We start from the raw sequence: 26,766 nt of genomic DNA on the forward strand, positions 1-26,766 counted from the left end.
CAAAACACAGAGGAAACCCTCCTGCTTTGCAGACACAAGCTGGGAGCTCTGCTTGTCACAGCTGCAGCAGCTCACCAGCTTATTACACCCTTCTGCTGCTGATTCCTCTGTGCTCAACCACGCTCTCAGAAACCTGGCCAGCCTCCTCCTTTGTACTCCTGCCTCGGCAGATGAGCAGACAGTACCTGGGTGACAGCAGGAGCCCACGCGCCACTGCTCTTCCGAGCTCTCCAGGGAGCGGCAAAACCGGGAAGAATCCTGAGAAACTCTTCTGGGTGGGATGTGGGGAAATGCTTTCAGCAAGACCCATGACATCAGTCAACTACCAAGCTTTTTATAGCCTAAGTGCATGAAAATTTCCATGCATGGGAAGGTAACATGGTAACAAATTCCCTTCTCTTTCCTGAAAGTTCATACACTTCATTCTGTACTGCCCTGATCAACAGAAAATCAACCATAAATATAATCAAGCATCCCAAATTTACACCACTCTTCTAAAACAGCATCTGTTTCCCAAGAAAGACTAAGCCCAGTTTCCAAAATATTTCTCCACCTCTCACTGAAGAAAAGCACCTAAAATAATCTACAACCTGTTTCATTTCTTTTCCTCAGCATTTGTCTCCCTCGCAGAATACAAAAATCAGTCTCTGCCTTGTAACTCATTCCCTAATGGCTCCCAAAGCCATTCCATTATTGGAAGCAACACACCAAACCACCCAGGCAAAGCCAAGATTTTATGAGAGTTTAGACAACAAGCAGGTGGCCAAAGCCTCCCCCCCTGCCAGGCCCCTGCTTAATGTGCTTCCAGGAGATCAGCAATGGAAGCAATCAGCCATGGCTGGGATGCGCCTCACCCACAACTGCTCAGTCCATCACTCTGCACAGAAGCTATGGAATGGGATTTTCAGGTATTCTTTAGACACACATGTGAACTTTGCTCAGGTGCAGTATGGCTCATAGATGAGATCACTGGAAGAAACCAAGAACCAGTTCCAGGAAGAAGTCTTGATATTATCCACCACCCCTCAACTTCCCTGCAGCACAGGGATGCAGATGCAGAGCCCCACGCCTGCTGCTCACTGCTGGCTCAGCTGAGGGGAAGTGCCAGGCACAGAGCCCCAGACAGCACTTAGGCTGGATGAATCCATGCCCAGACAGATCTGTATGTCAACTCTGAAATTAAGTGCACTTGTGAGAGCCTGAGTGCTCCTCTGAGATGACACGGCTGTGCAGGCAGGTCCTGTTGTGCCTGCTCCGGAGCAGGCGGCAGCTGCTCTGCCTTGCCTGCCTGTACTGCCCTTTTGCTTTGCAGGGTCCAGGTGTGGAGCATCCACCACACTGGAACACAAAGCAAAGTGTAGCCCCTGCCTGAAGGGTCTTGTGTGTTCTCTGCAATTTTCCTGTTGAATCACAGACAAACAAGCTGGTGAGCCACAGCTGATGAGAAAGGCAATAAAGTCTGTAACTGACATGTTCAGCTGAGAGTTTTTGTGTTTGCTGATAAATTCTGCTGGTGTAAGGAGAATCCCCTTGACAACTTTACTGTACTGCTATCGTTAAAATTAACTGTAGTATTAACTCTGAAGAAGATTCAATAAAACTCTCCTGTTCCTCAAGGAAGCACGATTTAAACACAACATGCTCTCAGTCTGCACTAACTACAGAACTTTTTTTTGTTAATCTTGGAAAATCCAGGTCTTCGATTTTTTTTGTCAAAAATTTTCTTCTGTGCTCAAAGAATACTCTAGGAAGTTATTCCATTTTAATTAAAAATAACCTAGTCATCAGCTGTAATGTTAAGATCATTTTCAAATCTGCTTTATTACAACAGTCCAGGGGAACATTGGGCAGTACTTACATTGTGGGCTGGAAGGGCATGCTGGGGCTACTGCAGTGAACACCAGCAACTCAAAGTGTTCTGCCTGCAAAGGGAACTGCTGCCCGTAGTCATTGCATTTGGAGACCATGAAGAGGAGGTGTAAATCCCAGGACCTCTAGCTGTGTCAGGAACAGCACATTTTGAGCAGATCTAAGTCTGGAGGCTGGTGAGTCTATGTGGAGCAAGCTGTACCATTCCTGCAGCGGATCACGGTGTGAAAGCCCGGGGGATTGTGCTGGCACTGCTTATTTAACACCCCCCTCCGCAAGGCAGGCTTGGCACAGGACAGAGTCTAACGAGCTGATGATTTGATGTGAGACCCTCTGGCTCAGAGCTGAACACAGGCACCATCAGTGGAAGGGGCTACATAAACAATCCAGACAGGTTGTCATTAATAAATATTCCATGAATTACCAAATGATCCTGCAATCATTTTCATGCAAAGCAACAGCAGGAGCCAAGAACTAAATTGCAGTACAGTCCCTACATAAATTCCTCCCCTCCACTTCCCCAGAGCACCCGGTTCAGCTTTTGTGTCTCAAACAAACGTGCAGGTACACTGTGTTTTTATGACTATGCTCCCCTCTCTGGAGCAGTGAAAGCCAACCATGTAAAACATTTCAGAACACTCAGATTGAGACTGCAGTGCAAGATAAAGTGCTCCTGCACATGAGTACGGTTGGGATGGTCTTGGGTTTTCACAAAAGACTTTTGGTGTTTCAGAAGCTTCCCTCAAACACCTGGATTTTCATGTAATAAATGAAAGTTTAGTCTGCATTTATAGATCCTCACATTTCTTCCCCCAAGTCACAGCTGGACTTGTGATCTGTGGGCCATTTAACTGTTAAAATATGGGAAGACATCTCACACCTGCTATCAGTAGAGGGAAAAGCTTTTCTCGCCTGAATGACACCTCCATGGCTTAGCACAGTGATGAACCCCAACCTTATGGGACTGGGGGCTCAACTCCTGTGGAGAGAGCCAGGGAGGTAGAGTTCAGGCACCAAACAGCCTTGCTGCAACCTCTTCCCTTCTGCAGCCAGCATTACTGTGGGGACAAAGGAAACGAAAAAGCAAAGACTACAAACAAGAGGAGCTGGCTATTCTTGATGGAGGTTCTCACTGCTAGCAGCCTGAATGGTTTGTAATCATCAGAAACACTGCCACTGGAAATACCCTGGGTTTATGCTGCCAATTTCAGTGACTTCATGCAAGATTCTGATTGCTTCAGACTTTCTCTTCCCCCTCTCACTGACAAGTTGTAATTCACACCAGAAGCAATATCATCCAAGCTATTCTCAAAGACTCTTCCATATTGTCTAGTCCTCATCCACCCCCAGATCCCTGAGATTTGTCTTCTGAATGAAGGCTGTAAATCTTTGTACAGAACGGTAGGAGAAGTTGGAGCATCTGAGTTATTATGTAAATGCACCATCAATGGTACTTTTAACTGCAAGCTGATTGGAACTGCAAATGGAACACCAGTGATTTATAGGCCTGAGTGCTTCCTACATAGAGGAATTGAACGCTATTCACTGACCTTGAACCAAAAGCAGGATCCCTGAATTGTCCTTCATGCTGAGACAACCCACATCTGAGCTGGAGCTAAGCAGCTGCCTTGCATCCTACCTGTGCTGTTCATTCATCCTTGCCTCAGCATATGAAGAAAATGAATATGGACCAGTTTCCAATGCTCTGTGCATTACTAGATAGTCCTGGTCTCCACACAGCCCTTTTCTTAGCAGAAGGGCACATTTAGGTACTACCAAGTCAAACATAAAACCAGTCCATTGAGACTCTACAGCGTCATAAGGACCAGGATGTGGCAGACAGTGCTCATGATGGACTGGAGGGATCAAAGAAAGATGTGCTCACCTGACACAAAGGCCACTTTCTCCTTCAGTATGGGAAGGACATCAGCAGCTTTCAAACCATCATTTCGAAAAGAACCTGCAAAACAGAAAAACAGGAAAGTCACATTAAAGGAGAGCATGTTCTTGTTCCCAGCTTCATGGACACGCCATACTTCTCAAAACCAGACTGGAGAAAGGCTATAAATTACATAAAAGCACCAACAAAGAGGCCCAAATGGCTGCTGAACAAACAACATCAATGGAGATATGTTTGTTTAAAAAATTAAATACAGAGAATCAGCTCATTGCTCTATCATTCAGAAGCTCTGAAAGGTTAACAAATTTCCTGTCACAGTACACATCACACTTGAGATGGCTATAACACACAGAATATCACCACACTATTTCAGAAAGCTTCAACACATACAGAACAACACCAAACCACTTCAGAAGGCTTCAAGCACCTACTCTTCCTGTTCTTTAGCCCAGCCTTTTATACCCCTCCTGTCCATGCATTGCACCTGTGTGCCCTCTGTTCCCTTTGGTGGTTGGTCGGTGCACCTGGGCACTCCATGGCTCATTGCTTTCAATACTCTTCATCTGCTTTTCACAGCTGTACCCATCGGGGATGAGGCTGGGCTGCAGCCCCACTCCCAATTACCACAAACTGTGCATCTACAATTTCCCACCAAGTAACCAGATTAATCCCTGCTGCCTTTTTCGCAATACTATCACCCAGGAGATCCCCATCTTGCAGAGCAAGCCAGGAGCCTTCTTCCTTCACTGTTCTGAACATAGCCAGCAAAAATTGCAGGGAACATTATAGCATATACACATCCATTTAGCATCAACCTTTGAGATAGATTTGCAGAGGGGCAGGCCTAAAAAGGGCTTTTCCCCTTTGCCCCTTTCTGCTGTGCACAGCACAGCCAGGATGCAATGGCTTGAGGTGGGACCACACTCAGAGGGAGGACACACTCCTTACGAGTGGTTTGAAGCCCCAGCACATTCTCAGGGAATTCATGCTGTTTGATTACACACAAAGCATATCTGCACAGGCCATTTGCCTTCCCTGAAGTGCCAAATTACTTCATGTATCCTAAATATTCGCCCAAGAAATCACAGTCTTTTACTCTCTTGGGAACAGAACTGCCCGCAGTTTCAGGCTCTAGCAGCATCTCTCTGCTCTGTGAAAGACCAGCAGTAAGGGATCATCCCAGAGCAAGCCAGACACTGCCATTCCCAGAAAAGGTGGGTTTGAAGGACACCTCTGCAGTTCCCCTGAAAAATAACTCATCCATCACTGAGTAGGGAATAATAGCCATCATGACAAGGGATCTTCTATATGGCCTTAGATTTGTTCCAGCTCACCAAAGAATATAACACATTTGAAACCCTGTATTTTGACTTTCTGCCTTTCACAGGCAGGCAGTAACCACCATTCTTCTGAGATGGTTTCAGGGTTAAGAAAGTCTTCTCACTAATCAGTTTTCTAGAAATGGGGCAACATTGCTGGAGCCATCACACCCTCCTTGCTGAACACAGCAGATGGTACCTGACCCTTTGGGTGTGAAAGTAGGACTGGGGATAAAAGCTCGCCCTTTACATTGTCATCTCTTGCTGCCAACATGCAGCCTGCAAAGACAAAGTGGTTCAATCCATGGAGACATTTGAAACAGACAGGAAGAAGACTGAAACATCCATTTTCACCTGCAGCCGATCTACAAGTGTTAAGTATTATAATGGTTGAGTTACTGGTTTTTGCCAGTCACAGTCAGATTGTGCAACAAGGCTGTCTTGTACATGTAAATATGTCCCTTCTTGGTGACCAAAGGCTACAGCCACCTCTCTGTGTCCCCACTTGCTCTCAGGTGTCACCTCTGTGACACTCAGCCCCAGGAGATGTGTAAGCTCACCAGCTAAGCCTTAAGCTAGTGAAAACTAGCACTCAAAGGAGTGAGGTAATTCAATGCAAGGCCAAGACCAACATAACTGAAATTTGAACAGGCACTGCAGCATAATCCCAGAGGACGCCTAAAGTGTGCATTGTGTCAACAAAGTGTTTTGGGACCAGGGAAATGAGTCCCGATTGCTGAATTCTTTCTGTGTTCAAGTAAGCAGGACTTTGTGCACTCTGTGTTAAATATATGAGACTTTGCTATTAACTTATCCTCTTAACAAGAATAACCCCTCAGATCCCAGGCTGTGGCTAGTTCTCACATCAAAGGTAGGAAGTGCTCAGCCACAGGCATCATTTGGAATTTAAGAAGCTTTGAATATAAGCATCTCATCCAACCATGAAGCAAATGGGAACAGCCAATGTGCGAGACACATCACAAGGGTTTGAAGACACTCAAGTGGAGTATGGGGCCAAATTTATCCAGCTGCAAGATCTACAGTGTCAGTGCAAGTTGAGTTTTCCCCAGTATTTGTTAAATTTGTCAGGAAAATGGCAAAGTCAATTCTTAGGCACCCAACTGTGTAGCAGACAGTGTACAACTGAAATCTTTGTGAACATTGCTAAAAAAAGCCAGTGGGCGTATGTAAAGCACACCATAAGGACTTCTTAGCAAGAAGCCACTATACTGAGGGTGTAAGGCCAGTTTCAGACACTCTCCTGCAAGGAAGGAATGCATTTCACAGAGGAAATAAATGGAGACCAGGAGAAAAATGTATGACTTGAAAGATGGTCATCTCCTGAGCTGTAGCAGGGCAGGTTGCAGGCAAGGGGCTCTCTGGTAACAGCCCCAAAGTCCTGGCTGTGCACAGGAGAGGCAAGGAAAGATTTGAGTGGGGACAGTGTTGCAGCAGGTAGGTACCTTCCCCTTTGTCAGTATCACCCAGGACAGGTCAGACACACTCCAAAGTAAATGATGAATGAATTGAAAAACCATGAGCCTGTCATACAACCAGGGAATAAACAATGAGTCCCAAGTGCTGCAAAACTTCCCTCAGGATGAAGAAGGAAGTTCTGAAAGGCAGAGCTTTAGGTGCCTAAAGCAATGCACAGTACTTAACCAAGTGGCACCTCATGACCCACAGATGCAGCTATGGCTAGTGCTTCCAGAGGTTGCTCCAGGACCTGACAAAATCCTTGCATTGGAGGCTACATCTCAGAGCATGCTGTCAGGTTTCCAGCAAGAGCTGGGGAAAGGTATGCATAAATGGGAAAACCAATGGTTCTAATAAAGACTCCAAAAGCAACAGCCAATCTGTCTCCAGGAGGGGCCAGCATAGCAATGATGCATTCCCCAGTTCATAAGTTATTATAAGCATATCCCTAATGATGCTCATTTTCATCCTCTTCGCCAGCTGTTTCTAATACATTTGTTTTGTTTGTTTGCGTGCTGGATCCAAGGCCATGTCTGCAGAGCACCATCTCATTTTGCGGCAGAGCCCCGTGCACACAAAGGCTTTGTGGCCCGCCCTCCACCTCTCTGCTGCTCCTCTCAGACAGCCCTTCTGCAGATGGACACAGACTGACAGAGGGATGAAGGAAGGGCAGGCTGAGCTGTCCTGCCATTGTCTATGCATTGTTTTACTGGTTCACCATCCTCATAAACGTGGCACTACACAACAGAGCCCCTCTTGCTTTCTACCTGCGTGGTCTGCCAAGACACTCAAGCACTGCAATCACCTCTTTACCAAAAGAGAGGCACAGAAAGCAGGGCGCTGTGACCCAGTCACCCTGCAGCCCCTCACACCTCCATCACATCCTGACTTAGTGTGCTATCCAAGGAGCAGGGACACTATCACTGGACACTATAACTTTTATTACTCCAGTGACCCAAGAAGAAAGCACACCATGCCAGCCTGAGCAGCTGGCAGCCTTACATGTTCTTGGAAGCACTGAAGAATTAAGAGTGGATCCTCAGCATGGCTGATTCACATTTTAGGCAGAGCAGCATTGCACGTGCACAGAACATCTCCTAGCAGGGATTCCCTGGGTGGCAGAAGCAGCTCACAGTTTTAGATGAGATGCTGTAATGAGAAGCCAGATGGGTGAGCTGAGAAGCTTGAGGCATGCTTCCACGGTAAATGCAGCAATCTTGAAATTGAGAAAATTTGTTTTTCCTTGCACAAATGCCCCAATTGGCCTGGAGAGCTCACTGCTGAAGGACAGGGAGGTCAGCAGCTCAAGGGGCTTCCTGAACAGGTTGGAGATCAGCAAACAACAAACATCTCCAGAGAACAGTAAAGATTAATAAAATAAGCAAGAGTTTTGGAAAGAATGTAAGCCTACAGACTTTGAAGTGAAAGCCAAGCTCTAACTCTTGGAGTGAAAAATAAATTATCCCCAGAGAGAGCCCTGTGAGCTTTAGCATTTCTTTCTCAAAGCAGAGTGCAGGGTCTCTGCTGGAGACACCGTCTTGGGCTAGATGGATCAATAGTCTGCTCCAGAGTGGCTTTTCCTAGAAAAGCTTCAGTTCTAATCTGAAAAATGCAGCTCTTGGCTTCAAATAAAGATCAGCTGCTGGAAATATGGAAATACTTTCTATACTTAAAAAAAGTATGCGTAGGCAAGAAGAAGGCCTCCTGTCAAAGCCCTGCATGGGGCTTAATCACTTGGCTCCTGATGCCTTCAGCAAGAGTTGTTCATCCCAAGTCCCATGCAATGTTTCAGGAAAGGCAGCCCACATTCTCATAGTTCTCAGAACAGATTTGACTATTTAAAAACTTTGGCATAAAGTTTCTTTAACCAAACAAAACTGAACTCCTTGGGCTAAACCCATCCCTCGAGGAACTCCACTGGAGTCCAGGATGCAACAGTAGGATTAATCTGGTCCATATTTCTTCTTCCCCCAGCAAAGGCCTCTCTTGTAGTTCTATACCCCCACCCCCACATCTCAGTTTTTGGGGCATTTATCTCCCAGGTTTATCATAGCCTGTTGCCTTCCTACCTTTTTACTTCCCTGCCCCCCTCCAAGTCTCAGTGGAATTTATTTGTCTTTGCAGTACTGGAGTATCTTGGCTTTCTACAGCACACAAACAGAAGGGACATCTGATGTGAGCAGACAGAGGCAGAACAAAGGAGACTTTAGTATTCCCATTGTAGCCTTTGCAAACTGAGACACAGAGAGATTGACTTGTCCAGTGTCAGACAGAAAGTTTGTGCAGAGCTGAACCCTCATTTCCCCAATGCCTTTCTCATACAAACATCCCTTTGTTTTCCAGCAGAATATAATCCTCCTTTTTCTTCTCTTTACACTTCTGGTTTCCTCCTCCTGCCCTTCTCTCTCCATTATTCTTTCCTTCTGCATTTATGCCTCAAATATTTACATTTTGTGTGTGCTAAACCCCCTTTAACCCCTTCCTCCCCTTCCTGCAGGCTATTGTCTGTCCCTGCAGGGCTGTGAGCGTTCCCAGTTTGATTTCTCTGCTTTTTCACAAGCCACACAGAGGGGCTTAGCCAAGGACTGCTGGGGCCTTTGCCTCTGGGATTTTGCTGGCTGAGGCTCATTGGTTCAAAGGCAGAGAGGCCACAGCATGGCACCAGCATTTGGTTGAATAGAAGCAACATGTGCTCTGGACCAGTATTTTAGCACCATCTGGCAGAGATAAATGAGGCTGGACACTCTGCATCTGCCAATCGCTCCTCTGCGGACAACAGCCTGACTCCTGATGTAAAAAAAGAGCATTTTGGTGCCCTGAGCTCCCCAGGAGCCTGCAAGGCTCTCCTGCCATCCTTCCCCGCTGCAAGCAGCAGAAGAACAGGCTTTGATTTCACAGAGGAAGGAAGGAAGGATTAAATTCAATTGAATCTAAAGACAGCACCAGAGAGAAAAAAAACCCACAAAATTAAGCTGTAAATATTATTACCAACTATTATTGAAGACTAACCAAGAACAATATACTTCTCCCTAATAACAAATAAAAGGTAATACCTGGTCTCACAGGAAGCATTTAGGACTGCAGATGGGAGTGTGGCAGGGACAGGGTGAAAGGCAGGTTGGATTAACACCACAGCCCTGGGGCAAGGATAGTGGCTATGCCTCCCCATGCTCCTATGTTCACTTTGTCCAGCCAGCAGATCCAGTGTGCAGACTGACACACAAATCCACGCCATAGCTTCAAAAGTTGCAAACACCTTGGGCACCAAACAGATAGTCTGCACAAAAGATTAATCCCACTGCACCACATGCCACACTCTTTATCCCAGCTGAGACAAAAGTCACATGCATTACATTGCTGCATTTATTCTAAAATTAAAAGATGAATGTTGGGTTTATATGTAATAGTTAGGCTCAGTCCAAGACTAATATTATTTTCTCTGTGTTTCTTCATACTGTCCTTCTTTTTATTAATTATACACCACTCCTGCTTGCTGAAATATCCTACTAATCACATCTGTGGGGTGGCAGTACTAAAGGCTACTTTCCCTTCCAAGTTTTGCCTGTGTATGTCAGAAGTCTGGTTGGTTTTCTCCCCCTCTACACCAACAGGAGGGTCCCTCTGATTTCTCACTGCTCGAATCCCTGCACAGGAACAGCCCCTGCCAGCACAGCCCTTTCCCTCCCCTGCCTGTAACACCAAGGGAGGCAGGGCTGGGGTTTGGGGGACCTTGCTAATTGCTGAGATTGTTATTCCTTCCACGGGTTAGTTGGCAGCACTGAGCCTCCCAGCACAGCCTTTGAATGTCCACACATTTAAACAGTAGCCTCAGCTTGAAACCAAGCCAAAGAATAGGCAAGGCTTCAAGGAAGATGGAGCGGCTTGCAGCAAGCATGCAAATTCATTAGCCTGTGTGCACGTGTGGCCTCTAATAAGCCGTGTTCAGCATCTGAAGCCCAAAACATCCCACCCTGTACGTCCCACCTAAGCCATCAGCCAGGCTTTGCTTTTTCATGTGGCACAAAACCATTCAAAACATCACAAGGACTCTGAATTTATGCACAATCTGCCGTGGAGGCTCTGCTTCAACTTCATCCATGGGCAATTTTACTTATTTCATTTTAAACATCCACTAATAGAGATGCAAAGAGAATGCAGTGGCCATGAGTCAATTTTTTGCACATTTTCTTTTCATTTTCATCAGGACTTTGGAATCAGGCTGAGATCTTTCAGTTCTTACACTTAGAAAAATAATTAGACATTATAGGTAGCCCTGTGGACAGCACATCTGACTGCTAGTTAAAAGACTTGGCTCTATTTGTGGTTCTGCTCCTAAATTGCTTTATGATCCTGAACAAGATGTTTTAACTGTGCCAGATCTTGGTTTCCCTCTCTACAGAACGGAAATAATGACTGCCCACATTAGTAAAGCACAGTCAGGTTCACAGACCTCAAAAGCACCTTTCAAATATGAATTAATTTTGTCTGAAAAAACCTCTCCAAGTTCTCTGAGGCAAGGAACTGTTGCAGTGCACTTTTATAGGCAGGCAAAAATGAGGCATCGACAGTAGGAAAGACTTGCTCTGGTGATCACAGAAAGGACTTTCTGGGAAGGAATGGAAGATGTTAGAACTGGAAAAATTACATCAATTGACACAAAATCCTGTGTTTTATTTCTTAAGTGTACAAGGGATAAATGTGCTGCCCTAGAGGGAAATAAGTATATTCACCGCCTTGAGATTTTAGTGGTTAAGTTTCTTGCCATCTACAGATTGCTCTGATCTACAGATTGCTCTGCACATCAGTGACCACCCAGATGCAACAGACTTTTATGGTGTTAATAAACAGCTATGGGCCATTTGTAATCTGAAGTCACATTTTAAACATGGCCATGGTCTCTGTTCAGGCCAAGTGTGCATGAATATTTTCTTTTCATTTCACTCCCCTCTCAATTACAATTGGGTTTCTTATGGAAACATTCCTTAGAGTTTTATAATCCCATAAAAAGTTTAGAACTGCTGATGGATTCCTGCATGAAGGATGCAAGCCCTCTTTGAAGCTGTAGAGCCTGGGTACCCAACTGTAGAGCCTGGGTACCAGGTCCCATCCTCTATTAAATTCTGTAGGTTAGAATAATATCCTTTAACTGGCACTGGTTTAGCCAGCAGGCTTTTCCCAAAAAGCTGCAAAAGGGCATCTGCCAGCACCTGTCACATAGTACTGACATGCTTAGGGTTTTCTACTCGTATCCCAGAAAGCCTCCTACTCACATCCTGGAGGTCCCCAGCCATCAGTAACTTCTCCAGGACAAAAAAATAAAATAAAATATCTAATTATGTACAACATTGAGGAGGCACTTTGCTGAAACGCCAGCCATACAAAGGAACCATATGCTAGTGCCCCAAGTGTGCTTTGCAAACATCTGCCTCTCAGGGGGATTTCATGCCAGACACTAAGAAAGCAACTTTAATTAGAGGCCAATTGAAATCCTTGTCCCAAAGCCTGTGACTGCCCTAAAAAAGACAAAAACATCCTAAAAATACAAGGCAATTGCACTTCCCCCCCATGTTTAAAAACACTCCACATTTTCTCTTTTTAATTTTTCTGACAGAGTTCAACATACCCCATCCAAACAGATTGACAAAGTCCCCACTGCCTTCAGAAAAATCCCTGTCCAGGAAGGATGGTTGTGTCAAATATGAATGTCAGAGTGGGTTTTTAATTAGTCATTTTTGACTGTGGTTCACTCAACATTCACAAACCAGCACCTCACAATTAATTAGGCTTACATTTCCCCTGTCTCACGTCGCCTTAAATCCCTTCTGACTGGATACATTTCTGCCTTTGCTCATCTCCTTTGGACCCTCTTTCTTTCTGCCAGGGCTTATGATTTCAGCTTGCAGCTATTGTGTCATCCTGGGAAGCTGATTTAAAAAAAAAAAAAAATAAAGAAAGAAAATAAAAGGGAATAAAAGAAAACCTAAATCTGCAATTCAAAGGGGAATTTTCCCTTCCTGTGCATGAATTCCCTGGTTAGGGATAAAGCAAGACCCATGCCCTAAGCTCTTGACACAGGGCAGGCAAAAGTAGAAACCATCCCTGCAGAGGGGTACAGGGAGAGTAACCAAAGCCCTGGTGGGATCCCAGAGGCTGCTCCCACCCCTGAGCAGGACACAGTTCAACCAAACAGGGCAGTCGCAGGGCTCTGGGTAATGCATCTCTGGACAAACCCAGCAAAACCAAGGCAGCAAGAAGAGCAGCAGCAAGCACTCCAGCTGCCATCAGGCAGAGCTCGGGGGCACATCAGGCAGGCCCATCAGGAGCCAGGGACAGGCTCAAGGGCTGCACTGTGATGCTGGGCTACCCCAAGAGCTGCCTCCACCTGGGAAGCAGGACCTCCTGTCACACCCCACTCTTCTGTCTTTATTACAGTTTCCCAGGGTCTGCTCCTCTGCATACCAATCCACAACCAGTGCCAGCCCACCAACAGGGCCTGTGCACAGGCAGCTCGTTTCAGATTGCCCACACGTCTCTGACCAAGCGCTGAACTGCGAAGCGGCAGCGGCAGCAGCTCCTCCGAGGCTGTGGCCAGGAAACACTCTGGGTGTAACAGCAACCCCTTTAACTCCCCCACCAGCATCCCACATCCAAACAAAACCAGGGCAAACATTTTACATACATCAGCGGCAGGGGGAAGGCAAGACACTCGCAGGACTAAATAATTTATCTGCCTCTCTTATGGATGCTGACATTTTTGACACACATTAAACATTAATGAAAATCATTTTATGGATGGCTGAGTCATGCCAGTCAATGGATAATCTCCTGCCTCTCCACCTGCCCCTTTCACCCTCATCTGGCTCCTATCTCAGAATGCAGCCACTTGTAACCCTGCCCTCTGAAAGAGGCCAGGCTCCCCCAGATGCCAAAGAGCAGAGCAAAAGCACTGAGGGGGCTGAACAGACCCCAGTGAACGCCTGGATGAGAACTGAGCCCACGGAGCCCTAACCCCACTGCAGTTAAATTCACAAACCTGCTGTTTTGTTAATTAGCTAACACGAGATGCCGTGAATCATTTTGGAAAGCAAATTACCTCCCTGATTTCCAAAAGCTTCCTAGCTGCATTTCTTTTTTTAACTTACTATTTTTTCCTTCTCGCGACGTATAAATGCCAATTAAATTACTGCCTGCCTCTGTTTAATCTAATGTTAGCCTACTCATATTTTCAGCTGCTCCCTGATGCCAGTATGGCCCCTCATGCCCAAATCTCTTTAGCATGCTAGTATAAATGTTTATAGCCCAAAGACTTAGTGCTGTGAGAACCTTGACATTTTTGTGCTAAAAACCTGTGATGTTATTGTAATGTTGAATTTAAAAGGATCACCAGTAGGTTGAAAATGCAGCTTTCCTTTAGTTTTTTCCAGCTAAGGACACATATAAAGAGATAACTGGGATTAAAGTCTCATGAGCTGTCAGGATCTTTTTCTGGACAAGCAGCCCTTAAATTTGCCGAAATGATGTAACTCACCAGAAGGCAGAGTTACAGAAATCCACTGGGCAGGTCTCAAACACAGAGGGTATGCATTCAATCTCATCTCATCTATCATAGAATCATAGAACCACTGAAGTTGGAAAAGACCTTTAAAATCATCGACTCCAATGGTTAACCCAGCACTCCCAAATCCACCATTAAACCCACTGGACTGTGATTCTGGATACCAGAGTTACCAGGAATATGTTCTCCATCCCAAAAATACCTTTCTTTATGGAACAGGCTAAAAGATTAGCACCTAAATTCAGCAAATTGCCTTCTTTTCACTAAGGGGGAGCTCAGAGCTGCACAAATAACTGGCTACAGGTTAATGAGCTCTGACTGATCTCCAGAGAATACAAGCTGCTGCTCTATAGATCCTGGACAGCTGGAGTCAGATGACCATCCAACTCCTCCCTGAAACACAGGGAGGGAAACAGTCTGGGGCCCCTTTCCAGCCCACTGCCAGGTCGCATTTTTTCTTTCAATGGAGGGGACAGAACTGCAATATATTGGCAATAATAATTTAATTTCACAGATTGAATTACAAAATCCTTTTCCCCACACACATTTTCCCTTCTTCTGAAGGGATTTTACTGGTTGGTGGTTTCACTGAGCAGCATGCCCTGCAAAAAACAGCAATTCCAGGTAGGAGGAAATTGTCACATTCAGCGCATCAGTAACAGTCCACCAAGTTTATTAGACAGGTTTCTAAAGATAGGGAAATTATATTTTGATCTGAGATGACCTATTGCAGCCTGTAGAAACTTGCTACAAGGCAGCTGTCGAGCCTCCCTCGAGTATAACACTGGGGAGCAGACCCCAACCTAAACCAAGCTGAGTCAACCAAAGGACATTTAATACCTTCAGTAGATAAGATATGAGGAGAAAAAACAGTTTCTCCCACATCTCCTACGGCAGGTGAGACTGCACTTCTTTGGCTGCAGCAGTTTTAATAACCAATTTTTATATTTTTCCCCAGCCAGCAGTTCATCCTACATAAACATCTCATGCCAGGCATCCCTGCTCTCCCACACAAACGTGCAACCACACACACCTTCCAATATTTGGCTTCTAGCTTTGCTGATAGAAGAACAAACCATGTATGCATTTTCAACCTACAACTCAGCCCAGGGTTTCCATGACCTTTTCCTGCAAGCTCCAGCTCTGCTGCTGGAATGACTTGTTCATTATGTTAGTTGTTCAATAACTCTTAGGCACGTAATACTGCTTTGAATAAACAAGTCACAATCAGAAGTCAATGAAACATTAGGGGCGATGACGAATCAGAAATAGCAAACTAACTGCACAAAGGAAAAGAAAGAAATGCAGTGATGTTTTTCTGCCTCACAAAGAAAAGCAGAGTGAAACATGGACTGGAGAGAACAGATTCATCATACTTTGGCTTCATTACTATAATAATTAATTTATATTAGCAGGTGCAGATTAAGAAGATTTGTTTCCACCCCTCTGCCACCACCAGCTGGTGCAACATGCGTGTGTCAGTCATGGGAAAGAGTGGTTGTGCTGATACCCTCACCATCTCTTACGTCTGCATCCTGCATCTTTGTCATGGGTCCAGTCAGCAGCATGGTAGGGATGCACAAACACATCACAGAGAGCAATTTTACCCCAAAGTGCTTCAAGTGAGCAGAGCCAGCTATGGTGGGACACAACCAGACGCACAATTTTGTTTCCCATATTTCATGGGAGCTGACTGATGGCAGAGTGCAGGTGTCATGGCCAGGTATTTGATACAGGACATTTATATTAGCCTTTTATCAACCTGATATTTATAAAACTGCACTGGAAAAGTAGCTGTGACATTCCACCCAGAGCTTTTGCTCCTGAGGAACATAGCATGAAAATGTTCATGATTCCACATATCTCTGGTTTATATCTCACCCAGTGAATCTCACTGCAGGATTTGGCCCAACATCAGAGTTCTCAGATATTACTTGGGACTGAGAGGTCCAGAAAAATATCCTTTTGATAATGTCTACTTGCATCTTGTGATCTGATGGAAATACGTCTTCCCCCTCTCTCACTTTTCCTAGGAACCCCTATCAAATGTTGTGATATCCATTTATAGCAGCTCCAGAAAGCTGAGATACATGACACTGGCTACTAATGAAAGCTGGAGGATAAAGCAATAATGACATCTTGGGAACAAAAAATGCATACTGAAATATTATAGAAAGAACGTTATCAGGCAGGAGATGTACAAAATTCAATTTTCTGAGTGCTATACCGGCTTAAATGATACAAACAATCTTTTCATGGCCATTGAATGAAGCTTTTTTGCAAATGTTTTGTGAACTCACAATAGAGAAAAAAGCCAAAGAGATAAATAAACAGTGTCATCTTCCCCTGCACTGAAGTGCTACAGTACTGAGCACGCTGCCTGCTATAAGAATACTGACAATTAAGGGTGTATCATCCTGAGCAGTATCTCTGTCTGCACATATCGGATCTGTCCATTACCATCGTCCTCTGCCACATAGCACAACCATGCACTTCATGGAATAAATATCCATTGAAGCCAAAGTGGCAAGTCAGCTGAGCACATAAATTGCCCAGGTTCTACCCGGGGACAAGAACAATTATCTTTCCAAATCCACTTTAAAACCCTGACTAAAGAATACTTTCTAAAGAGGTCAAGCCCTGATGATAGCTAGTACATTGAAATGAATCTTTGTTATTGCCCAAATACAAAGAGCTGTTTTAATGCATCATGACAGCAGAATGCCTCTTCCAAGAGCGAGCTCACCCGCATTTCTGCAGATCATCACTTAAGTGTTCCATAAGTCATACAACTCTGTGGCTTTGAAAGATTGCCCTTTGATGTCCAACAGACAGATGTCAGCATAAAAAGATAGGGAGGGAATAAAGTCCAAGCTCTGCACGACCAGCAATAATCAAGAGAACAGCAGTGAGCTTGTCTGAGGAGACCAAGCAAGCAATAGCAGCTGAGCTATCTCCTCGCCCCTTTGCTTCCAAAAAGTGTTTTGCAATAGCATAGCCACAGAAATGCCAGTGAAGTGAAGCGCCTTAAGTTACCAGTACCTGTTCAGTGGCTCTGCAACCACTTAACAGCACCACTAGCTTGGGAGCATCCACCAGAGACAGAAATCCAGCAAAATAGTGCACTTGAAGCCATAACACAAGTTAGTCCCTTGGGTGTCAACTGTTTGGGGAACAGTGTGATGTAGCTTACACTACCACTGTCACTGCTGTTCCAGGGATAAACAGAAGGCTTCTGTCATCACTGTTTTCAATCCAGTCCTTTTCATAAGCATTGCCATTCAACTATAATGATTGTTTTGTTACGTGTGGTTCTACTCGGAAAACTGACTCCATAAAAACAGAATCATGGAGTTCATATTTATTGCATCTCAATGATTTCCAGATCAAATCCAGTCAGTTTACAAGTAAAAAAGATGTTTGGTTTGTTTTTCCAACTACCAGGTCTACAAACTCATGCTGGGATCTAGAAGTTAAGTTGTCATCTTTTTGGCTTGTACAATTGCAAGAGGAATGAAAAGGAAATCTGCTTGCCTGCTCCTGGAGCAGCTGTGTACTTCCAGCTTCAACAGAGATAATAAGGAATAAAAATGAAGACAATATTTTCAAACCCACTTATCTAATTCTGCACTCCAGGGCTCTAGAAAGGTAACCTGATTTTAAAAGCTACTCCAAGGGCAATTCAAAGTGACAAGACTTAAGTACCACTTAAAATTTTACTGCATATTTAGGTACATAAATAGTATGTACCTAACTTTAGACACCCATTTTTCAAAACTGTTCCCCTTAATTTAGTCAGCAAATTAATCAGATTTGCATGTGATTACACATAGATAGAAGATCATTTCTGTAGGAAGGTGTTATTTTTATATAGACACTTGTCGGAGAAGAATTGCATGTTAAACTAAGATTTATGAGTCCGCAGGCTGAGTTGACATTAACTATTTGACAGCTGCAAATTACTGCATTACAGGCATGGCCAATTTGCTTAGAGACCCATGTGCTCACATGTAATTTAACCATTCCTCAGCTGTCTGTCTGTAAATCCCAGTGTTGTAGGGGTTAGCAGGTTTCCCTCATGGCAACTCTGACAGGTTGCAATCAGGTTTCTGAGCCCCATTATCCTGCACATGAAAGAAACAAGATGTTCTAGGGGCCGAGGAACAGATTAGCTTTCTACCATGCTGACATACAGATCCTCTAACTCTTTGTCACGTCTTCTATGAGTTCCCAACAGCAAAAATTTTCAGCCATGCCTTGGCTTCTCCTCATTTCATTCCCCAATATATTCAGCTCTTTCCTCTGGGCTCCTGTGCCAAATGGTTTTGGATGCCACCAGTCAAACATATATTATACCCGTAGGGCTGCTCTGTGGATCCCAGCGTCACCTCGAGCCTTGCAAAGCGTTTGCAGAAGAATTAGCTTTGAGGCATTTGTGAAACGCAGATTCATGGAGGGCAAACTGAGGGAACATTTGCTCTGTTACCCAGTTGTCACAAAGCTTTCTTTCCTTCGTGTACAGGTGCACTAACGCTGACCACCCCATCCGGACCTGCGCTTTGCCTCCTCCATCCTTGTGCCTTAGGGACTTAGCAACAATGTCTGATGGCAACCAGAGAGAAAATGCATAAGAGCTTACAGGAGAAGTGGGCTGAAAATAAAGGCTGGGAACATGGCCAGCATTTGCAGATGTACTGAGTTAGTGAGTTCTGAGGAACGTTCCAAAACATGAGCCAGTGTTACACACCCGGCCTATCCATGCTGGTTTCATAAGCCAGAGGTGCCTGCTTGCAAGGGCAGTCCTGCCTGGTCATCCCTGCAGCTTTCCTCCCTTTGCTATCTCCCTCCAAAAAGGACGAGCAAGGGTGTTTAATTAAATCCAAATGCTTTCATTTTTAGCTAAGTGTAAAATTGTTGATTTGGAAAGCAGTGCGCCTGGCTTTCATCATTAAGGAGCGCTGTGATCAATGTAACATCAGGCCAATTATGGCTGTTATGGTGCTGAGAGATGTATTTCTGTTCTCTGGATCTCTTTATGTATTCAGGTGTAAGCTAAGCAAGTGCAGCCTCAAATGCTAATTGTGCTGCCTAGGACATACTCACTCCCAAGGAGTCACATCAATCACGCAACCTTTTAGTGCCAGGCAATTGCCAATCCCTTCCCAGCCAGCCCCAGCCAAGGTCTTGCCCATGATGATGAAATCTGCCTGCAGATTTTAGAAGCCCACAGTCACACAAGGCAAGGCTGCTGCTCCTGCAACAAGCCACTGCTGACTTGCCTTCATAAACTGCCAAGGGGACTCTGAAACAAGCACTGTGAGAAGGAATGGGTGTACTTGTGGCTCACTCCGTCCTCCAGATGATATTTTCCCAGCAGCAGTCACAGCTCGTGCTATTTGAGTCATCCTTATCTGAGAACACAAATAGTTCCCAACCGGTAACACCGTGTTTCTGCTTGCAGGCTGAGAGCTCAGCTTCTCCCCCAGTGCTCCAAGCTGAGCCCAGTCCTGGAGAGCCACAGGCTGCTCCATGTCAGGGGAAGGACCTTGTACAGATGGCATGGAGGGATGTCAGACAATGAAATGCTTGGGGCTGGAGGGAAAATTGAGCCCTCACAATACCAGAGGCTTTAGACTTTGGATTAAACCCTGTCCTTTGTTATGTTGATGCAGACAGAAGCAGCACTTGACAGTATTCAGAGAATTGTAGATTTACCCCACTGAAACCATCCTTCAACACTTCTGTGTGACTTTCATCATGGTCTGTCTGCAAATTATTTTAATTCTGTATAGGAACAAATGGATTTGCCTTGTCATTTACAGCACAGAATGTTGCATAGTTACTTGAATTTTCATGAAAAACTAACATTTAATTGGAATCTAAGTTGAGTAAATTCGGATATCTGAAAGCAAAAGCAGCATTTTGTGGGAAGTTGCAATTATTCCAGACAACAAAAAAAAAAAAAAAAAATCCAGAAAATTCAGAACTGAGTTAAATGCAAAAAACAAACCGCTATGGCTGAAGTATGAAAGCAGTGCTTAGGCACACTAGCAACAATGCAGAGACTCCAGAGATATCAAGGAAGGACTACATAGCTATGGCTAGTGCACAGTACTACTGATAGCTGCAGATTAAATTGATATTGAAAGCCCTTTCCAGATTAAATTGATACTGAAAGCCCATTTCATTTTTTATCTTTCCCTTATTAAATTATTTTAGGATGAGGAAAGAAAAGACCACATATCCGACTGCTAAGAGTAACACAGAGGTATGCTACATTAATCTGGCAATAAAGCCATCATGGACAATCCATTGGCTAAAAGCCTCAGGATGTACATCTTACTCAAAGTTGCTTATAAATTAATTTAGCCAAAAAAACAGTTACTGCCTTATAAATATGGGATGTTCTAACCATTCATTTAACTGTTATCCTGGAAAAAAGTAGCAGATGATGGAGATACTCAGACATCAGTGCAGGTCCCAAGCCATTTTTGTGTCTCGTTTCAGAAAACTCTTGAGAAATTAACACTGAATCTACACTTGCATTTTACTACTTGGAAGGGAATGGCCTTCCCTTCCTTGGTGTATCGTCTCCAAAAGCCTGTGAAGAACATAACTCATGTCACAGTGAGGCAGAAAAAAGCTGCAGGTTGCCCAATATGTGAAATCTTCCCCCGGGGCCATGCAGCTCTGCCTGGGGTCTTGCTGTGCCAGCTCTCATCTCCAGGAAGCTCTGACATTTTCCTTGGTGGCCCCAAGATGAGGAAGAATAATGGGTTAGCCAGAAACATTTGGTTTTTAATCCTGGCCACTGACATAACTTGTGATCACAAGCAAATCATTCAGTCTTCCAGCATCTTGGTTCACCCATATGCTGGGGACAGCGTGTTTCCTTGCCTCCCAAGAGCAGCCACAGAGCCTGGAAGCAGCATCTTGTCCTTCCACCGGCCAAGAAAATTTCTTACCATCAGTGCTAAGTGGGTGTTTTTTTTCTGTATGGTTTGCTCAGAGGGAAGTTAAAAGGCAGAAAGCAAAGATATAAAGCTGTTCTTGAAAGAAAATGTCCATCTCTAAAAAAGTGAGAAAGTAGTCAAGTGCCACACATTAGCACTGCTGCCAAGTGAAGTCTTGAGCAATTAGTCTGCTGATGGCTTGAACTGCACTGGGTGTAATCTAATTTACCATCAGTGCAAGCCTCAGTATGTTTCCAGCACATGGTGGTCAGAGAGAGCTGCTCCCAGCTGCCCCACTGCCCTGTTCCGACCCAGTGAAGACCTTCAGTTGCAACCCAGGACTCAGTGCAAATATTTAGTGAAGGAAGTGAGATATCAGAGTGGCAAATACTGCATTCAGAAATTCAGAAAGAAAACCAGCTTGTCTGAGTCATCTCTGAGCTTTCAACACATACATCTGAGCAGGGCTGCTCCTATTCTGGAGCAACCACCATGGAGAACAGTAAAGCAAATCTACTGTGTGGGTGAAGGGAGAGAGGCATGGGAAAGCCAAGTCCCTCTCTGGAGATGTGCAGGGGGTTATCACAGGCAGGGATAAACCCTTGTCCCTTGCCTGGCCTGCCTGGCCTCCCCTGACACAGACCAGGACCCAACCAGGCACTTGCTTATCCTCCACACTGCAGATGTTTATGGGTGTTTTTACTAAACACTTCAAAAAGGTGCCTGTCTCAGAAGCGTGTTTACACATTCTCAATCTTCTGAGCTTTCAAACATGTCATTAGATCTGAAATTCCCACCACAGCAAGTGGTGATCCTCAGAAGGCACAGAGTCTCATTGGTAAAAGAGGCATTTAAGCACAGAGTGGGTGTTAGCCCAGATCTATTCCTCCTCATGTCTTCCTTATATCTGATAAAGACTGCACAAAATTTCTGAGTACCAAAGTCGGCAGATTTGAAAATAAAGCATGAAGCCACATACCCAATTGCCTGGATACTGGAGCATAAAACTCCTCCATCTACGAGCCTGAAGGCTGCCAACAGAGTTGCAGAGAGGAACTGCAGTGTGGGGCAACAAGCACAAGTCTTTTGTAAAACAGTTTTTGCAAATCAGGAACACTTGGTCACCAAACCCATCACCTTCAACTTTTAAGGTATATGCCCCAACTCAGTGTGGCATATTCAGTGAGATGAGGATGGAAATTTGGTCCTCAATTGGAAAAACCTACACACTGAAATCTGGAGTAATCAGTTGTTTGTCAGGTGAACCAGAACTGATGCCAAATTACCTCTCACTTAAAATGCTTGTCCCATATGGTTGCATGTGAGGTGCTAAGTAGGACACAGAGAGGGAGCTGGCAATGAGAAATGTTTCACTTGTGGCTAAAGAACAGAGCTTCAGAAAGACTTCCCCAGCTCCCAGTCTTCGAGCCAGAGAATCACATCTGGACCAAAAGCTGAAGAAAAGATTCATCAGAGGTACCACAGCTTCCTACTCTGGAATACTAGGTTTATGGAGTCTGTGACTGTACATTGGGTAAACTAACCAATAATGTGGCTAAAGAAATGAAAAAAAAAAAAAAAAGCATACGATAATGAGGAAAAAATAGCAATGGGCAGAAATGTTGTATGATGCTGTGAATGACTAGGTTGTCTTTTGCTGCATATAGGTAAAACCTTACCAAAGGAAGGCCTTGTAAAATCATGGCTCAGGCCTGTTACTTCAGCGAAGTAGAAGAGGACTATGGGAAAGTGACTTTGCTAAATTAGAGGTAGAAAAACAAGTTATGCAATAATTGTGTGTTCACATCGTGGTGTATGGTGGTTGGTTGAATTATGTTTGTTCTGTTTTAAAACTAGGTAACTGATCAGGGGCTAACTGCCTAAAAAGGCCCTGCTTTTGCAATAAAGCAGCTGTGCTTTGCACTGCCTGGGGACTCTGGATCACTGTGGACCTTCACCCACAATCTTTGTCCTTCATCCCACTGTCCTGTGAGGGAAGCCAGGTCTCACACAGGACTTGTAGCTGCGACTCTAATCTGCTCCTCCAGACAGGAGATGCATCCAAGGTCTCACATGCATCTCCATTACAGTGGGTCCCAGCCATGTGTTCTTCTGGCATAGAAGGCCTAACTCTAAGGCCTTTCCAAGGCCTTTTCTAGGCCAAGACCTGGATCTTGTTATGAGGGAACTTGTGCTGAAAGGCAGTCAAGAAGTCATAAAGAGATGTGCTCATCTCCAATCTCTCCAGGCTGGAGCCAAATGTCTTTATAGAAACTTCCTGTTAGAGAACTGGTGTCATCTGGGAGAAGATGCTTACCATTTCTTCAGGCTGAATACATATTAATTCAAGTCACAGATACATATTATTTATACAAACAGGACAATCTAACTACACAATCTATCCTACGATCTTCCTTTAACCCAACTGGAATTTCTAAGAACTTAAAGCAATACCTAGGACTTTTCTAAAAGAAAAAGATTGTGCGATAGCTCAGAACTACCAGGCCTTTCCAGAGGAAAGTGAAATGGGATAAGAACAGACAGATAATAAGTGAAAATGAAGACAATGAATTTTTTAAAAAAGAGGAAGGGAGACAGGAAGACTCACTTTTAAATGAAAATATTATCCTGCTAAATTGCATGATTAAAAGTCCAAAGAAGAAAATTTGAATGTGGCACAAGTTAAAAGAAGTACATTTTATACAGACTTTTTTTAATCTTGTCTTCTAAATAGCCAATGATCCTCCAGCACATAAAGCTGTAGGATGGTAATTGGAAGCAGAGTCTAGTCCCATGACAGGAAATAAACTCTTATCATTGGCCTTTGCAGATCTCAGTCAAACCATTGGGAAAGTGGTAGTCTTGAAAATTAGTATGCAAGACCATGATCTTAGAGATGGATATAGCAAATACATTATCTGTAATGAGTTCATACTGGTTTTTTGCCATAAAGATAACCCTTGAAAAAGAAATCCAGCCATTTCCTGGTTTGGACTTTGTCAGGGTTCCTGGTAACAGCACTGAGGAGAAAACCCATGTAATTTGCTTGGCAATCTGAGAGAGACTCCAGCTTCCAAGCAAGCGCAAACGAGATTTTCTAGCATCTCATGGGCTGAGCTAAAGACAATAACAGAGCATTATATAACGTGACAGAAACCCATTTTCACCACGATTCATTAGTGCAGTTGAATCACTCAATTCTGCAAACTGCACTGATCATTCAACATTAATTGGGGCAAATTAAGTTATAATTTATGACTGTTCTACTTCATAATTACTTATGGAAGGACATAGTGAGGAACTAATAATTAAGATGATGAGGAAAAGCTTCAGAATAATTTGTTAAACAAGAGGGTCCTTTCTTTTCCTTCCCCTTTCTCTCTGCTTAGAAACAGCCTAGTAACTTACCTCTTGGTTTCCTGGGCTGTCATTTACAGCTGTGCCTCAATACCCAACTCACAGGAAACAGAAAATTCACAGCACAATTTCTCTGGATGCACGGGTGGGACCTGTGCCCATACTGGTGTGAGAGACACCCAACAGCCAGCGGATATCCTCGGATGATATAACAGTGGAAAGCACTTTTATAAACAGAAAGGAAAAATAAAATGAAGAAACCAGAATAGCCTTGAGATCTGGAAACCAAGGAGGAACCCCTGAGTTTGAGGCAGACGGAAGGGGTCCATGAGTCTGAAGCTGACACACCGTTACAGACCAACAGTCCAGGCACAGTGTGACTTCTGCACTGGGCCTGAGCCTCTCTTTTTCCAGAATGATTGGGACCCTTAATGAAATAAAGAAATCATTTCAAACAAGATCAATAACTACTGCTTATCTCATATACACAGAAAAGGAAATTGAACTTAGGCTCAAAGGCAAATTACAAAGAAAAAAAAAACATCTAGCTATGTAACCTCATTTCTTTCACAGCCTGTTATTCCTTGCATATTGTCAGTCCTCTTCAATTAAATGCCCTGTGCTATTTTAAAGATCATTAATCAGTGCCAGTTCAAATAGATGTTGTAAATTCATGCAGATGAGGAAGACAGACATCCAAGCTATATTTCTTTATTTCAGGCTAACTTGCTCAAGTTTGAACATAAAACAGGCCTGAATGATCCATTTTTCCATGGTGATCAGAAGACAAGGTGTGGGGTTGATAAGAACATCCTGATATTTGGCAGTAAAACCTCATCAAACGTTTCCAGACAAGATAATATTCAAATCCAGAATCTGAAATAAAAGCAGTATGCAATTTCTTTCCAAGCTGAAAATCCATGATCATTTTGTTCCCATTTTTCTCCTGTCAGACACTGTTTTCTTAAACAGAAGATATTTGTTGTAGAAAAAACCTAAAGGAGTTGACATGCATAAAAAGACTTTGGTTCCCACCCTGCTTTCCTGTTTACCAAGTAGCAAATCTTGCCTGCATTTCTCCACAGTACACAAAGATAACTAGCAGCTAAATAACACAGTGCCAGCAAACATATCATTACAAGGCCAAGCCAGTTCATACTATCCATGCATGAAACACCCACTGAAAGAGCTGGGAAATCTTTACACAGAATCACTGGGGATTCAGGACTAGGTGGTAGTGTGGAGTGTATAAATCAGAAAAGTTGGACCTTGATTTCTATTTTTGAAGATAAAAAATTGGAGCAAGCTAGAGACTGGTGATAGGCTCAAATGATGGCTGTTTTCCCAGGGAAGAACACAAAACCATGTTAGTGTAAAGGGTGATGATGGCTTTTCACTTTACTGGAGAGGCAGAGAAGGATTTTGAGGACAGCTCACAAGAGGATGTCTTCATGTCAAAGAGCAGTGGAATGTACAGATAATCAAGCAGTAACAAATGCAGTTGATAAGCTACCACATTAAAAAGCTTGGCAGAGCCATTACCCATCTTCTAGGCAAGAGAAATGTGTGCCCCAGCCTGCTCAAGCACTCATGATGCTCAAGCTGGCCCCATTTGAGTCAGCCTCTTGGTCACCTTGCCACAGTAAACCACAACAACTTCACCATCTGGAAATTCTCCCTGGAGCCTATTCTCTGCAAGAGTTTGGGTCTGGAATGAAGATACACAGGACAGTGAAAAAGCAGAGCCTGAACAGCAAAAGCTGGACATGGCTTCAGGATAAAGATGCTCCTTATTGTGTCCCCATGGTCCTCCTTCACCTGTATTAGCCATGCAGGCTTGGAAAAGAGACCTAAGTGAGGTGGGATTGTGTTATGTTGGCCCTGTGTACATGGATCAATTTTCTCATATTATAAAAGCAGCATCCTCCTAAGCACAAGGATGATGAACATTTTTTTTCTCTGCCAAATTTCTCATACCAGGTGTCTCTATGAGAAAAGATGGTTCTTTTTGTTCTTGCCCACAACAGCAAGCCAAAAATGATAAAAATAACAAAACCCTCCAAACAAACAACAAAAAACCCTATACACACACCAACTCCCCCCCCCAAAAAAAACAAAACAAAACCCCTACACTTATCAAAAAAACCAACCAAAACCCAAAAAACCATCAACACAAAAGACAAAACTATTCAGCATTTTTTGCCTTCTTTGAAATACCACAAACACTTCTGATAATTAGCCAGGATTTTCAAAGGGATGTCCATTTGAGGAACCAAGTTTCTTAGCAACTGCAAGAGACCTCTTAAGGAGTAGAGATTTCAAGAAGAGAAGCGATGA

At 44.0% G+C, this 26,766-nt stretch overlaps 1 protein-coding gene across 11 annotated transcripts in view; it reads right to left on the minus strand.

The window, feature by feature from the left end:
• Positions 1-26,766, minus strand: part of KALRN (kalirin RhoGEF kinase) — a 470,788-nt gene that overhangs the window by 311,191 nt on the left and 132,831 nt on the right. For all 11 annotated transcript variants that reach the window (XR_005257665.1, XM_038143643.1, XM_038143641.1 and 8 more), the window contains exon 3: positions 3,755-3,829. Coding sequence is in view for 10 of the 11 variants with exons in the window: in XM_038143643.1 (XP_037999571.1) it covers positions 3,755-3,829 (75 nt within the window). In the remaining variant the exon portion in view is untranslated. The remainder of the gene's footprint in view (positions 1-3,754; positions 3,830-26,766) is intronic.

The sequence above is a fragment of the Motacilla alba genome, chromosome 7 (assembly GCF_015832195.1).
Source record: "Motacilla alba alba isolate MOTALB_02 chromosome 7, Motacilla_alba_V1.0_pri, whole genome shotgun sequence".
NCBI lineage: Eukaryota > Metazoa > Chordata > Aves > Passeriformes > Motacillidae > Motacilla > Motacilla alba.